The 17,387-nt window shown below is 57.7% G+C and overlaps 1 protein-coding gene across 1 annotated transcript in view; it reads right to left on the bottom strand.

Annotated features, from left to right (window-relative positions):
* MRC2 (mannose receptor C type 2) overlaps positions 1-17,387 on the bottom strand; it is a 59,080-nt gene that overhangs the window by 1,558 nt on the left and 40,135 nt on the right. The window contains 20 exon segments of the mRNA XM_034640213.1: positions 79-105; positions 543-722; positions 908-1,027; positions 1,349-1,498; positions 1,596-1,764; positions 1,920-2,158; positions 2,705-2,813; positions 2,990-3,153; positions 3,265-3,379; positions 6,430-6,572; positions 6,867-6,967; positions 7,680-7,747; positions 7,846-8,006; positions 8,317-8,352; positions 8,462-8,600; positions 8,884-8,986; positions 10,088-10,230; positions 10,927-11,144; positions 11,728-11,876; positions 12,376-12,491. Coding sequence (XP_034496104.1) covers positions 79-105; positions 543-722; positions 908-1,027; positions 1,349-1,498; positions 1,596-1,764; positions 1,920-2,158; positions 2,705-2,813; positions 2,990-3,153; positions 3,265-3,379; positions 6,430-6,572; positions 6,867-6,967; positions 7,680-7,747; positions 7,846-8,006; positions 8,317-8,352; positions 8,462-8,600; positions 8,884-8,986; positions 10,088-10,230; positions 10,927-11,144; positions 11,728-11,876; positions 12,376-12,491 — 2,650 coding nt within the window.

Below are 17,387 nucleotides of genomic sequence, written 5' to 3'. Positions count from 1 at the left end.
CCCCCCCCGCTGCCCACGCTCCCTGGCATGCTGGGCCAAGGCGGGAGACGGCTCGTCTCAGCCCTGCCTGGGACTCACCTGATGGTGAGAAGCTGGTCTCCTCGGCTTCGAGGAAGAGGGGGAACCGTTAGTAACTGACGTGACAGTAACAACAAGCAAACACGCAGAGGCTGCTTCCTGAGCCCCAGCCACCCGATCAGCCCATTTGATCTCATAAGTACTGTTATTATCCTCATTTTGCATATGAAGAAACTGAGGCCATGGACTTGAAGGAACTGGCTCAAGGTCACAGAGTTGGTAAGTGGTTTGCCCAGGGCTTGAACCCCGTCCTTGCCCTTAACTGCTACAAAATGATGGGTTTGCCATCTAGTTTGGAAATTTGTAGGAAGGGCCGGTCCCTCCTACAGACCAATTTATCCCCGGGCAGGGTCCTGGTCCGGGCCCGACTCTTCATGCCCTCTCATCCGCTGTGTCCGGGACAAATGAGCCGCAGAGCCCTGGCGCAGGCCCGGCACCAGCTGTGCAGGGGCGGCGGCACTCACCTCGAGGGAGCTTGCAGACGACGCCCATGGTGATGTTGGTGCAGGCGCCGGGGCGCCAAAGCCCGCTGCTGCTCTGAATCCAGTAGCAGCTGTTGTGGCTCAGCATGCTGGGGCCCAGGCCAGGGGGCCCCCAGTTGGAGTAGTTCACAGCTGTGTTGTCCTGCCAGACCAGGGTGCCTCCTATGGGAAAGGAGACGCTGAGGGGGTGCGGGGGAGAGGAGACAGGAGCAGGTGGAAGGGAGCAGGCCTGTTCGAGAACTGAGTCTCAGCTCCTGCAAGTCCTCACCCCCGCCCAGCCCTGGGGGAAGGCGTCCCGCCTACACTCTGAGGCTTCCCCCTCCTGATGCCACACACAGGGTACCCACCTTTGGGGTTGAAGTTCATGCCCAGCCAGGCACCCCGACTCTGGCCCTCAGAGCTCTGCAGGTGCTCCCAGACAAACACGTTCTCCATCTCATCCAGAATGGACAGGACCGCCCCACCCGCTGGACACAAGGGAGGCCCACATCAGGACAGACAGTGGTCTCCCTGGGGGAGCAGAGACCCCCTCCCCCAGAGAGGCCCCTTCTCCGGCAGCCTGAGTGGAGGTCGGTGTGGAGTGTGCCTTGGTGTGTGGGCACCCGGGGTTACTGACATGAGGCCACATGTGGCCCCTGTGTACTGGAAACTGATGGGGCACATCTGTGTGAGTGCTGCCTATGGGTGGAGGGTAGCATGGGGCCTGCGTTCCTGGAGTCTCTAAGTGTCCACAATAGGGGTCACCACCAGAAACGACCACGTGTGGGCTCTAGCCTGCACAGGCCCACCTCTCTGGCAGCGCTGCAGCGCCTCCTTGTGGCCCAGCAGCAGCTCCATGTGGAAGGAGTAGCAGTGCTCCCGGAAGGGAATCCACGCGGAGTCGGCCAGCCCTTGGGGACAGCTGCCGTGGTAGCTTATTCTTCGGGGAGGAGGGGGCCCTGTAGGAGGTGCAGGATTGAGCAAGTGGCCCAGAGTCCTCCCCGGGACAGCCTATACACCTTGCCCACCCCTCGGCCCCAGCAGCTGGGCACTCACCGCCATTCACTCCGCAGACAGCTCCCTGCAACTTAGTGTCACAGCTGGCGGTGCGCCAGGTCCCGTCCACATCCACGTAGGCGCAGCCCCCTGGCTGCTGGGGCTCCCCGTCCTGCCAGCTCACATAGCTCAGGGGCTCCTCCGAGACCCAGGAGTACCGCCGAGAGCCCTGGGCACGAGGGGGCCATCAGGGTGGGAGGAAGGGGGTCAGCGGGGGGTGGGGGACAGAGGAAGGTAAGGTAAAGGCAAGGAGTCAGGAAGAGACAGGGAGGGAGATCAGGGGAGCGGTCCCGACCCCGGGGCCAGGACGAGTTGGGGGCCCACCTCCTCACTGGCCAGCCCGATCCAGAGTGGGGTGCGCAGCCCGCGGGCGGCCTGCGTGAGGAAGGCCTGCGTGTAGGGGTCGGGCACGTGCGCCAGGCTGGCGTTGCGGCTCTCACACAGCAGGAGGGCGTCGTGCCAGCGCAGGGGCTTCTGCAGCAGCCGGAAGGTGCCGTTGAGGTAGGAGAGCTCAGTGCCTGGGGCAGGGGGCGACGCTGCTGGGGATGGGCTCAGGGAAGGGTCTACAGGGAAGGGGGCAGGGCTTAGGCCGGGCTCTGCCTCCCTCACCCCATTCCCAGGCATGAAGCTGGGGGAGCACTGGACATCAGGCTGAGACCAGGTCTCCACTGGGCCCAGGGCCCGGCACAGACGGACAGCAAGTGTTAGCCGCTGTTACTAAGAACACATTCTTGCCAATCCATGGAGGAGCAAGCTGGGGCCTTGAGCTACTCTTACCCCAGGAACCCCTGCAGAACAGGCATGGGGCCGCGGGGGCCTCGGACGCCTGACTTCAGGTTCCCCGACAGCAGGCATGCCCGGTGTCTAGCTGCCCCTGGTCAGCCCTCCAGACCCCCAAACCTTCCTCCTGAGACCCCTCAGTCCTCACTGCCTTTCCCTTTGATTGGCACCCGGTCTTTCTGCCCATCTGCTTCCCAAGCAGATGTTGGACAGTGGGGGTGACCCCAGGGACCCCCTGACATCAGGGACCATGTTTCGTCATTCCTCTAGGCATGGCCCACAGCACCGGGCCCAGTGCTGACGTTCCCAAGTTCCCAGCTGACGCGTACCTGTGCCCTTCTGGCAGATGAAGCCGTGTGTCTCCTCCGTGCAGCTCCGATCGTCCCAGCGGCCAGTGAAGTGAGCAGAGGGGCTGTGCAGGACCACCGCACAGCTGGTCTGGGGGGAGGGAGCTGCTCAGAGGAGCCCTGGCAGCTCTCCCCCTTGTGCCACTGCCCCCAAAGGGCTGCCCTCCGAGCAAAGAGGCTGGAAGGGGGGGATCCTGGGAGTGAAGGCTAGTGCTGCAGGTTGTGGGAGGTTGGGGGGTAGGGGGACAGAGGGAGGGGTTTCCTCACCGGTATGTTGCCGCTGGGAGCAGGGCTAGGGCCGGAGGGCTCCCCAGGGGCCCAGTTGGTATACAGCAGAGGCTCTTGCTCCACCCACTGGAAGTCCCTCTGAGAGGCATGGAGGCCAATCCAAAGGTCAAAGGTCACATTGGGCAGGCTGGCTGTGATGAATGCTACAGTCCCCCGGAAGAGAGAGTTATGAGCAACAGGACAGTCTGCCCTAGCCATTTGGGGGGGGGGTCTGTGTCAGAGGATACTGGGGCCTTCCCATGGGCTGGCCCTACCTTGCTCTAAGGGGTTTGCAATGGTGACCAGTTGGGCCTCTTGCTGTTCACAGGAGAACTGTGCCTCTGACCACTTCACCCGGTCCTGGGGGTCCTGGCCCTGGATGCGGAAACACTGGGGCGGAGGGGGAGGCGTGATGTCCAGCTCCACCGCCCTGTCCCACAAACCCAGAAACTCCGCTGTGTAGCCCTCAGCGGCAGGCCCCGGGGAGGCTTCGAGGGCTGTGAGGACAAGAGAACAGAACCAGGACATCTGGGGCTCCTTGAGCAAGGCTCTGGCACCCTCTCAGCCTGGCACAGCCAATTCACGTCTGCCTGCCGACGCTCAGGGGCGTCTGTAAGTGGCAGGAGGGCTTTAGGCCACCGAAGGCTCTACTGCCTATGACAATAGCACCTGGGCCATGCGTGGAGACAAGGTCTGTCTCGATGTCAGCTATCGCCCTCCCAAGTGTTGCCTGAAATCTGTTATTTTGTCCTGTGACCTCTATGTTCATCTGTACGACGCTCTTATCTTCACTTCTGAATGATCTTTGTTGGGCTGGGTGGGCAACGTCTCAAGTGAAGACTATTTGAAAATGAAGTGTCTCCAGTGATTTCCTTCCTCAGTGCGATGGGGGAGAAGGAAAGGAAGGAAGCTTTGGAGTCGCAAAGAGGGCCAGGAGGCACGTGCAGGTCAGATTCCAGATCTGACTTAAACTTTCTGTAAAATGGGAATAAAAATATCTGTCTTTTGGGGTCCTGTTAAGAGTTAAAGAGAACAGTGCACGGCACGAGAGTACGTGCTTAGCGAGGGGACACTCTTGCTATCAGGATGAGTTCTAGCATCAGCTTACTGATGCCAGTGTCAGAACTGTAAACCCAGAAAGAATGCAAGAGTTTGGGGGGGGGGTTTATCACGAAGCCCATGCATGTCATTTCACAGTAGTTCAGAGATAGTCAGAGGCCTCCTTTAAATAACTAGTAAGATTAGTCATAAAATTAGAAGCAGCAAGGTCACATCAGCAAGTATCAGCCGCGGAAGAGAAGTACCAGCTCAGTCCGGCAAACACTCGGGGCGTCCCTACCACGAGCAAGCGTATTAGGTGCTATGTCCGGGCCAGGGGCCCTGCCCTCCAGGAGCTTAAAGCTAGGGGGAGAGGCAGGCTCTCACTCGCTCTCCCTACATCCAAATGCTACAGGGCTGTAACGGAGGGCAGAGAACTAGTAAAGCAAGGTGTCTGGGGCCAGGCAGTGAAGGGGCAGACAGCCTCGCATAGTTCAAAGGCTTCTGACAGGGGAGTAACTGGTATCTTTACAATGATGCTGACACATCAAGAAAGAGACCAAGTACCATATACCATATATTCTGTGGTGGAAGAAGTCACAAGAATAGATTTTTGGAAAAATGTAATGACATGAGAAAAATGCTCAAAATAGAACACTGCGAAAGAAAAGCTGGATACAAAATCGTGTTATGTCGTATGATCTCAATTAGGTGCAAAAAGGCAGGAAGCAGAGTAACAAATATTAACGGGGGTTATTTCTGGAAAGGATGAGTGAGTTGTACTTTCTTTCTTTCTGTTTTTTCCCAAGTTGTAATAATACACGTTACTTTTTTTTTTCTTAAGGTCGAATAGGTAGAATATTCGCTTGAATATTCCGAAGACAGTAAGAGCTCCATGACACTAAGGGGCTGGCTACACTCCAACGCAGGACAAAGATTTACGGATTATATGAGCGAGTGTTAACTAATCTAACCCTCACAATCCCCTAAGTGGTTTTACAGCGTCCGCAAAGAAAGCACGGATCAAAGCTCAGACTTGTGACGCAAAAGCAGCAACAAGAAAACAGTGCTCCTCTCTTCTGGGACGAGCTCTTGTCAGCCACCAGGTAAAAACCATGACCATCTAATCAGGTCTGATCAGTCAGCCCAGGAGTGCAAAAGTAATCTCGCTGGGAAAGAAACTCACCCTCTAGAAGGAACACTCCGCAGACGCGTCTAGAAACCCTTCTGATTAATGTTACTGCCCCTAACTTTCCTCTGTGCGTGCTCAAAACCCTTGGGAAAACAATTTCCTCAAGGTTGTTTCAAAAAACCTTCCAAAGACTTGTTCTTAAACCATTTAATCAGGTCTTCTGATTAGTTTCTGAGGCAGATTAGTTTAAAATGCAGAAATGTACTAGCCGGTTTTTACACAAAAACCTTTGTTTCATTGGGAGAAGGACTGAAAAGTGAAGAAAGCCCAGCCAATGACGGATGAACTTTTCCATTTTGATGTATTTGCCTTTGTGAGACTTTTTCATCTACGATAACCATTAAATCCATGTTTTAAAGTAATTTGAACTTCAAACAAGACCTGTGAGGTCCCGAATCACAAAGTGTCAGACCAAAATTTTTAAAAAGAATGAAATATATGCAATTACCTTGCTCTTACTAAAATTATTTAAGTATGAATAATTATTATAATTGATCATTTTTGAGTACTTTTCTCATACCATAATAAAGAAAAATTTTTTAAACTTAAAAATACTCTTTTTCAGGGGCGCCTGGGTGGCTCAGTCAATTAAGCATCTGCTTTTGGCTCAGGTCATGATCTCAGGGTCCTGGGATCGAGTCCCAACTCAGGCTTCCTGCTCAGCGGGGAGTCTGCTTCTCCCTCTCCCTCTGCCCTTCCCCCTGCTCATGCTCCCTCTCTCATGCCCTCTTCCCCTCCCTCTCCAATAAATAAATAAAATCTTCTAAAAAAAATGCTTTTTTTCAATCTTTAGCTCATGCTTCATATTCTTTTGTTCTTGTGCAGAGTTTACTATACAGAACATTAGTCTGTTAGTACAAAAGTAAATATATATTTATTTACACAAACATATATAACGTAGACACACACTTTGTATGCTCAACATTGTGTTTTACTAACAGGAGTTCATTATCAAAATGTGTGGTGACCGCTAATCTAGAAAACTCACCAAACTATGTGGACACCCACATCCCCTGGTGGATTAGCAGGTGGAGTTATTTTCCCAGGAGTCTAGCCCTGGCACTGGGGCCAAGTAGGAGAGAGGCTGATGGGTGTAGACAAGAGGCCATGACTTTGATGTTGCCAAAGGGCCAAGACTTCCGAAGTTTGGCCTTCCCACGTTCACATCCTCTCCCCTGACTCCACTGGGTGGCCCCTCCCCACCTCCTACCTTGTTGAGGAACTGGTTCCAGCCAGAGGGGCAGCCCCCCAGGGCTGTGGGTGGCAGGTCTGGGGGCTGGGGCTCTCCGGTGCTGTTGCTGCGCTTACAGATGTAGGGCAAGGCCGTCAGGCACCTCTGGTCCCCCCAGTCCTCTGCAGAAAGAGGAGGGCAGTCATTCTAGCACAGGGCAGGGCCGGCAGCACCCTTGCCTCATGCCCTAAGAAGAGGACATCGGGGTCAGACGCTCATGTCCAGCTCTAAACTCTAGTCCTCTGTGGCTGCTGGATCATGGGGACAGGTCCCCTCTCTGGGTCTAGCCCCTCTTGGGTTATGGGAACAAAGAGAATGAGAAGAGACGGATGGGCCTGCCCAGGCTCACCACACTGCCCCCAACATCAACCCTCTCCCCAGCTTCTGCACACTCTCTGCCCCACCCTCTCCCTCACCTCGGCTGGCGGTCATGTACACACACTTCTTATCCTTGCCAATGGGCCGAGGTTTACCGGGTGCCCAGGAGATGAAGTTTATAACGGAACCATCTGTCCACCTGCAATGACACGGAGCAGAGGTGACTTGTCCTGGGTCCAACCTCCCTTGTATGCAGCAATGAAGGCCGCTGAGATGGGGGCAGGGAAGGGTCCGAGTCCAGGGGCTCAGTGGCTACAGGCTGAGAGTGAGTGTACCGAACTCAGGGCAGCTGGGGACCCAAAGACCTGGTGCCTCCTGGTAAGGCCCAGCCCTCCCTGGGCACTCATTCTCTAGAAAATCCAAGAATCCCAAAGCAGAGGTCCAAGGGCAACAGTGTGCTCAGTTATGCATGTGTTCCTGGTCCTTCCCTCTCAAGCCCCCTCATGCATGGTATGTGGGTACCGAACACAAAGAGTCCCCCCCAGAGGACATCATATGTCCTGTCCTGAGGGGCCTTATTCGTGAGTGGCCCCAGCATAATAGAAGCTGTCATTATTTGGTGCCCAATTATGTGCTGGATGCTATGCTAAGGACTTCACATACCTTATTTCTAATCCTCAGAGCAATCCTACCAGGAAGGCCTCATTATGCTCATTTTTAGATGAGAAAATCAAGGCCCACAAAGGTTAAGTCATTTGATCAAGGCCACACAGCCAGGGAGGAATAGAGCTGGATTCAAATCCAGGTCTATCTGTCTCTGTGGGCGACCTCCCTAGCTCTCATCTGGGGTCGTGGCTGGCCATCCAGACACCCGCTCCCTCCCACACCTGCTGACCCTGGAAGGCTCCTACCTGAAACGCCCATCACTCTCTGCAGTGTGCAGGCCAATCCACCAGTGCTGTTCTTGGCCCCGGGACAACTGGGGAAACCGGTCAGGCAGATAAGGGTTGGCAGGACATCTCCTTCCCTGGCCTGCCCTCCCACTGTCCGCAGGCCCATGCCCACTGGGGTGCTTACCTTCTGCAGGTTGTGCCCCAGGAAGTCCAACTCGGCCTGGCTGTGCACGGAGGCCAGCTCGGCCTGGAACCACGTGCAGATGCGCTGGGCCTGAGCCCACGTGGAGTGGTGCTCGAAGAACTTGTACTCGGCCTCCTGGAAACGCAGCCACTCCCGCCGGCCTGCGGGGGCAGTGTGAGCGTGGCAGCGGCGGCCAGGCAGGGCTTGCCTGCTCGCCCTGCGGACAAAGCCCAGGCGGGTCCAAGGGCAGGCAGCAAGCCCCTAGGCCCCAGGGCAGACACCGCTCCAGGCCCAAGCTTGCCCCTGCTTGGAGACGGATGCCGACAGGGTTCCTGGCGCCCTGAGTCCCCTTCTCTCAGCTCAAACCCCTAACTCCTTTCGTTCCATCCCGGTCAGGCCCTGCCCTGGAGGTGATGACCCTCACCCTCTCCCAACCGCCACGGAGAGAGGGACAGCCCGGTGGGGCCTTACCTTGTGGGCTGACATCGGGCTCCTGCACGTCTGTGCCTACAGCGACAACAGGGACAGAGACGCTGCAGGGAAAGGGACCCTCCCCTGGATTCCCGACCCGCCGCCTTAGCCCCCTTCCCTGTTTCCCAGCACCATCCCACCCAACCTCGAGGGATCTTGCAGATCCAGTCCAACTGCGTCTCGCACTGCATGGCCACCCACTGCAGGGAGGCCAGGTCGAGCACTGCACAGCCCCGGATGTCGTCGTCGTCGTGCCGGCTCCGGTCGAAATTGTGGTAAGAGAACTGGAGGTCAGAGTGGCAGAAGGTTGTCAGGCACGAGGCGCAGGCCTCGGCGTCCCCAGAACAGACGTACAAAAGGCCGGGCCTGAGCTGGGAACCCCCAACCCGGGCTGGACGCCCCGCCCCCCCTTTCCTTAACCTGCGGGCTCTGGCCAAAGGCCCTAACTCAGATAAACCTCGCCGCCCGCCAGGCTCTGCCCCGCCCCCAAAAGGCCACGCCCACCACCGAGCCGCGCCCACCCGGGCCCCGCCCATCACTTGACCCGCCCCCTCTAGGCCGGCTCACCCCCAAGCCGTCGCTCCAGCGCCAGCTCTGCCCGGCTCCGGGGTCTCGACGGTTCAGGCCGATCCAGAACCAATTCTGCTCGTGGATCTCCGGCTCTGATTCACTTCGGCACAACCCGGGGGTGGGGACAGAAGAGACGGGGATGAGAGGAGCAGGAGACCCTTGCAGGTGACCTGGGCAGTCCCGAGGGCTTGGGGCCTCTCCATCTGGGCTTCACACTCAACGGCAATACACTGTTGGGGCCACCTTTAAAAAGTTCTCTTCCCATAGAGAACTGACCTAGCTGGACCAGGCGCCCGGCTCACTGGGGGTGGGTGGCCTGGCCCCCTTCCCTGGCTTCCCTTTGGGTGGGGTTTGCCCTGCCAACAAGACTCTGTAGGCTTTCACTTCAGGGAGTTTAGTTAGGTCGGTAGAGATGGGAGGGCTCTGGAATCAGATAAAAGCAGATTCCAGCACCCATTCGCCCATGAAGCAGCTCCCTGACCTCAGGCAAATCACCCAACCTATCAGTCCGCGTGGGTCCATGACAATGTCTACTTCATAGGGTTGAAGACGAGACTGAATAAGGACTCAGTGTTCAGTGCAGTACCTGAGACATGGTAAGAGGCCATCAATGAGAGCGACAATTACTAGTCAAATAATGTAATCTTGATGTTTGCTGGAAAGACATGTCCCTGTAATTAAGATCTGGGGAAGCCTGGATCCATTCGGATTTTTTCTAGTGCTAAGGGATTATAGGAGCTCTGTGTCATACGAGGCCCACAGGACAGACATGGGGTCCTGGAGGAACCCCCAGGAGCAAATGCTCACTTTCGTAGCTTTTGTCCTCCTCTCAGGAAATGCCGGTTATTGAGGAGAGTGGGCTGTTATGGGATGGTGTTGCGGGGTGGGGGTGGGGGGATGCTCGACTTGGATCAGGAGATTTTGTCAGGGAGGAGGAGGGGTGAGGGGGGCAGTTACTTTTGTCAAAGTCCGTGAGTCTGAGGGGGACACTGCTGGTCCCCTGATACTGGTGAGCAGCCAGGGAGACCAGGGCTCCCTGAGGGAGGACAGGATGGTCCTGGCATTAGCTGCGGACACACAGGTCATTCTGAGCCCTCAGACAGGCCTCACTGGGGGCACCTTCACCTTGCCCCCTTCCCTGTGCCCAGCAAAACCAAGAGCCCACACAGGTGCCCGCAGACCACTGCCCCAGGCTCAGTACCCGAAGATCTTGTTGAGCATGTTGGCCACAAAGTGTTCCTCCTCATAGCTGGCCAGGCTCAGCAGCTGGGCCCCCAACTCTTGGCAGGCCCCCTGGGCCTGCACCCAGGTCTTCTTGTCCTGCAGCCGCTCTGAGCTGAACACCTACAGGAACAAAGTCCAGGTGTCTAAGCTGCCCCTACTGGTCCACCTGCCCTCCCATGACAGCAGTAGGGAGGGGGGCTGGGGCCTCACTGGACAGGGGTGCAGGCTAGCTAAGACAATCCTGCATAGCCAGCTCCTAGGGAACAGCCCCTGCCCAGACCCCTGAACCAGCCCAGGACCTGGACTCTCATCCCTGGGGAGCCACAGTTTGCTGTGGGCAAGTTCCTTCCCCTCCCTGGACTCAGTTTCCTCATGTCATAAAAGACCCTGGACTACATTAGAGGTTCCCAAACCCAGCAGAGTTTAAAAATCAGAGGACCAGACTCCGCCCCAACCTAGTGAATCCCAGTCCCTACAATGACAGCCTGGCATTTATTTTTATCAAGCTGCCCAGGTGATTTTGAAAAGCAGCCAGCCCAGCCCCAACATTTGGGAACCTCTGAAACCGATTCTCTCTCTGCTTTTTTTCCAATTCTTCCCGTTCATCAGGCACCTACAATGTATCAGACCTGAGATTCCACTGACAAGAGTGTCATCAGAAATGACCTCTGTCTGCAGTCTGCTGTGGAGAAACAGTGTCCCCGGGGCCCAGTCACCCAGATCGTGGCTGGGCCTCACTGGGGCTGCCCTGGACCCTGGCGAGCTGCTCCTTTGCTCTAGTTCCTCTCCCCCGTCCCGCGTCAGCAGGCTGCCTACCTTATAGCAGTGCCGGAGTTTGGGGTCTGACCCCCAGCCCTGGGGACAGGAACCAGTGAGGCTGGGCGTGGGGTCTGGCCCAGGCAGTTCCGGTGTCACTGGTGTCCCCAGGCTCTGCCGGCAGATGTAGCGAGCCCGGAATGCGGTGCAGTTCTTCACCTCCCACAGCCCCATGGCGCTGCCTGTGGCCAGGGCCACGCAGCCCCCACGGCTGTACCCTGGAAGAGGGAGCAGGAGACCCGCTGGCTGAGGACTCATGGTCCGGCCCTCCCCCACATCCCCGCAGGACACCCCCGCCAGCCTCGGCCCCCACACTGGTGACCAGCTTGGCCGGCTCCTCTGGGACTTGAAGGAAATGGAGGCAGAGTCCTAGCTCTGGGCTTACTCCTGTGAGATTTAGGCCAGTGGCTTAACCTCTCTGAGGCTGTTTTATCATCAGTCTCATCAGGTCATTGAAAAGGCTAAAAGAGACAATGACTGTGAAGTGACAATGATCCTGACAGCCACTGCCTGAGCTACTCTAAGCACTTCATGGCTATTCAACCGGTTCAGCCTCACAACAGCCCCATGCGGAAAGCACCGTTATCCTCGGTTGACCGATGGGAAACTGAAGCTCAAAGATGCACCAGGGGATTTGGCCCCAGACCCTGAGCTCCTAACCACCTCACCGCGCTGTACCCATGATCGGTTTACTGGGAAGCCCTGGGACTCGTCCAGTGAGGGGGCAGGCCCCTATGGCCTCCTGGCTTCCCCAAGGAAAGTCAGAGGGGGCCGACCGAGTGCCGCGGAGGCGGGGCTCACCAGGCTGGTCCCGGTTCCAGTGGGTGTACATGACCTCATCCCCACTGAGCCAGCGGAAGGAGCCAGTGCTGTTGAGGTCCTGCAGGGCGGTCCAGAAGTATTCGCCATCCCAGCTGTAGATGAGGCTGCTGACAAAGGCCTGCTCAAACCTGTGGGAGAGGAGCCGGTCAGGCAGGGAGCTCATGCCCCAATGCCCCCCCTCCATTCCCTGGGCCACAGGCCAGATGCCCTGCCCTGGGAGCTTGGGTGTTGTACCCAACCAGCAACTTGCTGAGGGAAGTGGGGGACCCTGCAGCTCACACAACAACCGAGCTCCCCCTCTCCTGCCTGCACCTCTGTGCCTGGCTGAGAAGAAAGTAGAGAGAAACAAACACAGCCAAGTCCTCTCTTGGGCATCGAGCCCACACCAGCAGGGCCCTGTCTGTTCCTGCCCCGGCCCAGGCCCTGCCCCTGCCCCACAACAGGGTCACTTAATAAATGAGAATCATTCTTGTGACGATATTAGAAAAAGGCCCTGGAGCCAGGTGAGGCTCCAAGGACTCAGGGCCCACTGTGCGTGATGGCAGAACGCCACCCCGTTTCATGGAGAGGCCACATTAGGCCGGGACAAGCGTGAGGGCTGGTCTGGGCACATGCCCCGTCCTGTACCTGTTGGTGATGGTGACCAGCTGGGAACCGTGGTCGGTGCATAGGCGCCGGGCCTCACTATAGGTGACTTGGTCCTCTCCCAGCCAGTAGCAGGATGGGCTGTGCCATGTCCAACCCTGGCTCGAGAGAGGGGGCAGAAGAGGGATGTCTGTGGGGAGGACTTTCCTCCCTCGTCCAGAAAGCCTGGGCTGGGGGATGCCATCAGAGGCACCCCTGAACGTGCTGCAGGCTGGGGCCCAGGACAGAGGGGACTCTCCTTGTGCTGTGTTCTGCACCTTATCACCTCATACTCCCCTCCCCACCATCACCCACAACTGCCAGACCAGAGATGGACACATGGCCCAAGGGTGGCTGACCGGGAGGTAGCCAGTGACCCACCTGTGGCCTGGTGAAGCAAGAGGTGTGGCCCACTGGACTCCTCTCTTGGGCATTTAAACCAAGAGTCACAGTGGGAAAACTGCCAGTTGGCTGAGAAACCAGAAAAGCTGGGAGAGCTGCCAGGATGTGGAGGGACCAGGTAACCCCGGGTCCTGGAAAAGGTAGAGTGAACGGAGGGTGCGCCTAGCCTGAAGTGGGGGGACATACCCTCAGCGGGGAGCAGCAAAGCTTTGGAAGAGACCACTGCTCTGAGCGGCTGGTTCACTACCATTGGTCCCCCACGAGACCAGGCAAGGCTTCACCCAACAGACCCCTCTCCCCTTGGGCCGCCTGCTCCTGCCTTTCAGAAGAGGAACTGAGGCTCAGAGAAATTAAGTGATTGGACTTTATGCACAGACAATAATAGAAGGGGGAATCTGGCCTTGAACCTGTACCACAAAGGCTACCCCTGTCTTCACCACAGGCCTGCTCCTCCTAAGAGACATCAGGTGCCTGCCGGGGCCTTCACATCTAGGAGCCCTTGAAATGGGAAGCCCTGAGGTAGATTCAAGGTTGGGAGAGAGACACAGCCCCTTGGGCAGGACCCAGAGCAAAAGAGAAGCTGCAGGGTGTCGGTGGGCGGGGCGGGGGGGGGGGCGTGGAGGGGTAGGTAGGGCTGTGCTAAGATCCCAGCTCTCCCAGGATATTAACTGGAGCTGCTCAACATTGCAAACACATTTTCGGAGGCCCGGTGCCAGGGCAATTCGTCACTCGTCCTCACTCCCCACCCCCCACCAGGGCAGGACAGAGCCCCTGGGCGGTCCCTGACCACACTGGCCCTCCAGGCGCTTCAGCAGGGCCCCTGTCTGCTCTCTCTCCACCCCACTGCCGGTCATGCCTGTTGTTGTTTCAGGCCTCTCCCCCTGGGGGAGAGCTTGGAGTTCACGTGAGGTGCAGTAAGGGGGCTTACTCCAAAAGGAAACAGTGAAGAGCCAGACTGGCCGTAAGGGGCTGGCAGGAGTGTGGCCCTGGCAGATGGAGCCATCAGGAGCCAAACACCATAAAGTGTCTTTTTTGGGCAATCTCCCCATATTCCGCCACACCACTTACACCGCCCTTTGGCTGAGAGCCAGGTTGTGGGGGGCCTGGGAGGGGCTGGGTGCATCACCCACCCACACCCTCATTCATACATGCACTGCCCCACTAACCCAGTCAGTCCTGATCCCCTCCCTCCCTGTCTGGAAGCCCCTGGGGCTAGGAAGGCAAGAAAGAGGACACCAGAATGGCCTCATTCCTCCAGAGGAGACTGACAAGCACTCGCTCCACCAGATGGCATGATGTGTGCCAGCAAAGACAGAAGTGACAGAGGACTGGGGTGCACCCCAGCAGCCTCACTCCGGTGATGACTTGGGGGCCTGCCCACACCCACCTCCTGTTCTCCGCTGCCTCTGGGAAGTAGCTTCTTCATGCAGAGTGGGGGGGGGGCTCTGCTTCCTCCCAACAGCCACCACCCTACCCCAGCCCACCTCATCCAGTGTCACCCTTTCTGGAACAAAGCAGTTTGGAAAGCAGGAAGAAGGGACATGCCAAGAAAGGGAGGATGCCATGGGAGGCTGCAGGACTCCATCTGCCCCCTCCCTCTCCGGGGAGCCCCTCTGGTTGGCCCCAGCCAGGAGCAGCTCCAGAAGCACCCTCACCTTCCGGCAGCCGTGGTCCTCTTCAGCTGCCCCCTGGCTCAGCTGGCCTGCCTTCTTGCAGATGGACGGCAAGGACTGGTTGCAGGGACTATCGTTCCAACGACCTTCCTAGGGACACAGGATGAGGGAGCATCTCAGCCCCCCTTCCCCAAAGCCTTTGGTGAACTTGATTTTTAGACCTGCCCCTGTCTCCAACTTGAGCCCTGTGTGTTCTGGGCTGTCCTGTGTCTGCCGTCTCCTAGCCAGCAGTTTATCTGCCTTCAGCTCCATCCAGAGGGCAAGGGTGTTTGTGTCCCAGCCCCCAGGAGAATGCCTGGCACGTGGCAGACACTCAACAAATAATTGTTTATAAATTTTTAAATAGCATCCCTTATGCCAGATGGCTCTGTCTCCACAGTCCTGGCACTGTTTGCAGGATCTCACTGCAGAATGTCCTCTCTGTCCCTGGAGTCGGTACTCTGCCCCTCTGACTTTGTCTTTTTAAAGGCTCTCACATCTCCTTGAACCCCTCCATCAATTCCTTCATCTACCCACACTGCATCTGAGTCAAAGCCATGGCAAATAGTCACCACCCCATCATTTTTGGAGGAGACAGGACCCTGGGCTGGGTAGGGCTGGCACAGAGCAGCCCTGCCAATGGAGCAGGTCCATAAAATGCAGCTTCCGATGCCACCTGCCAGTGGGGCAGAGCAGCTGGCAGACCAGGATGGTGCCAGGCAGCGTCCTCGGGCTGCTCCAGAATGAACCCCTTTAATCCTCCCAGTGACCCTCTGAGGTCGGCACTATTAGTGTTCCATTGACAGATGAGGAAACCGAGCACAGAGAGGCTAAGTAACTTGCCCAAGGTGACCCAGCTTGTCGGGGGCGGGAAGGATTCAAACCCTGGCAATCTCTCCACGTGGAAGGGAAGGAGTTGGTGGGGAAGTGGGGCTTCTGAGAGGAAATGGTGGGCTGGAATGGAGGCAGGAGCTAGCTGACAGTAGCCCTCCTTCAGCCAGGGTGACACCAGGAGGCTGGGGAGAGGGGGTTCTCACCGGCCCCCAGATGGTGACACAGTCCTCCAGGCTGTCCCGGAAGTTGTTGGGCTCAAAGGGGTGCCAGTGGGTGAAGCTCACGAGGCTCCCATCAGACCACTCAAAATTCATCTGCAGTTTCAAGTCGTTGAGGCCGATCCACAGCTCCTCCACCTCTGGGGTGCAGCAGGGGGGAGGGGAGACAGCACGCGGAGACGTCAGCCTCGGCCGCGGCGGCGGACGGAGAGATGGTCCTGTCTTGGGAGGTCCTGCCCTCTGCCCTCTGCCCCGGGAGTGCGGACAAGCCGCCCCTCACCTTGCTTGATCTGCTTGGTGATGAACTCCAGCTCGGCCATGCTGTGGATACTGAGCAGGTCGCCCCCGCCCCGCAGACACGCCTTCTTGGACTCCTGCCAGCTGCGCTTCTCAGCCTGCAGGCGATAGCAGTGGCCCTGGAAGGGCTGCCAGCTGGGCTCGCACTCTACCTTCACGTTGGCCCACACGTCTGCAGAGACCCACGAGGTGCTGTTCAGGGACCAAGCCACGCAGACTGGGGGCCTTGACCCGCTGGGTATCAGCAAGGGCAGGGCCCCGAAGTCCCCTCCTCCCCATACCTGTCTCAGATCAGCCCTGGCCACCAGATGTGAAAAAGACCAAGCCCTCCAGGGAGGCTGGAGGCCCAGAGGCAGAGCCCTGGGAGGTGGTGGCAGATTTCACCCAAGACAGGACGGCCCCTCCAGCGAGGAGCTTTCAGAAAGAGATGGGTGGGGACTCAGATCAGACCGGCCCTCGGAGCCTCAGTTTCCACCTCTGTAAATGGGCTTTCCTATTCTAGATTCAAACTTCGCTTATGTCCACCTTGCTTAATAAATGAAACCACTGTCACTACCTCAAACAGCATACATTGAGTGCGGACTTGGTACTGACCCTGGCAGTCCAGGGTGAAGGGAAGGGAAGTGGGGCCCACCAGGCCAGCGGCCCAGGCAGTCACTGCGGACTGGAAGGAATCCCCTAGCAGGCATCTCTCCTCTTGCTCCTTCCCCTACATGCTGGGCTCCATCCAGGGCTGAGAAACCCACCGGTAACAGGCTCTTCCTCACCCCCACTTCCACGCATTTCAGCTTCACTGTCTAGGACTGGGGTCCCAGAGCAGCTGTAGCAAACAAGCCCTCACTTGGGCCTTGGCAAGAGAAAACAGGACTTCACTGAACCACCCACAATGTCAGGCTCGGGCAGGATTCTGCCCGGCCGGGAGGGAAAGCATGTGCCCACTCGAAGCATCGCCCCACACTGGGATTCTGGGATCCACTCCATTCTGCGAGACGCTCCAGGGTCCAGCGTACTGTTTCTTGGAGGCCCAGCAAAGGGGAGGGCTGAGCCTGAGCCTCAGACTTGTCAATCATCGCCTCAGCCTTCCCGGGTGAGACCCAAGGCTGACGCCGCAGAGGGAACCCAAGCTCAGACCCAAGGGGCCTTCTTTGGCTGTTGGGAGGAGGGAAACTCAGGAAATGTGGATGCTTTGGGGGCACAATGGTGCCTGCCTTTAGAATGACACGCCTTGTGTGATGAGACCCAGAAGGCAGAACCCCTCCAAGAAACCGCTCAGAGCGGGATGGAAGAGACGACCCACAGCCACACACACACCTGCGGGTCCAGGAGGCCCCACAGGACACCTCCCCCAACCTTGCCCACACTGGGGACATCTGGGGACAGAGGACTTGGTGAGGGGCCAGGCCCGAAGGGGGCCACAGATAGGCTAGGCCTGCCCGAAGGGGGACTCTCCTTCCTTCACATAGCAGCTTCCGAGAAGACCTAGAACTGGCCCCGGCCACTGGCTCCCTCCTAGAGCTGGGGTGTCCTAGCTGCGGGGCACCAATGTTTTAAGCCTTTGCTCCTGACCCCTTAGGAGAGGAGGAGAGAAAGCGGTGGCCGGTGACGGCCCTGA

The sequence above is a fragment of the Ailuropoda melanoleuca genome, chromosome 13, assembly GCF_002007445.2.
Source record: "Ailuropoda melanoleuca isolate Jingjing chromosome 13, ASM200744v2, whole genome shotgun sequence".
NCBI lineage: Eukaryota > Metazoa > Chordata > Mammalia > Carnivora > Ursidae > Ailuropoda > Ailuropoda melanoleuca.
Note: the sequence above shows the minus strand (reverse complement) of the source record. Positions and strands in the feature narration are given on the sequence as shown.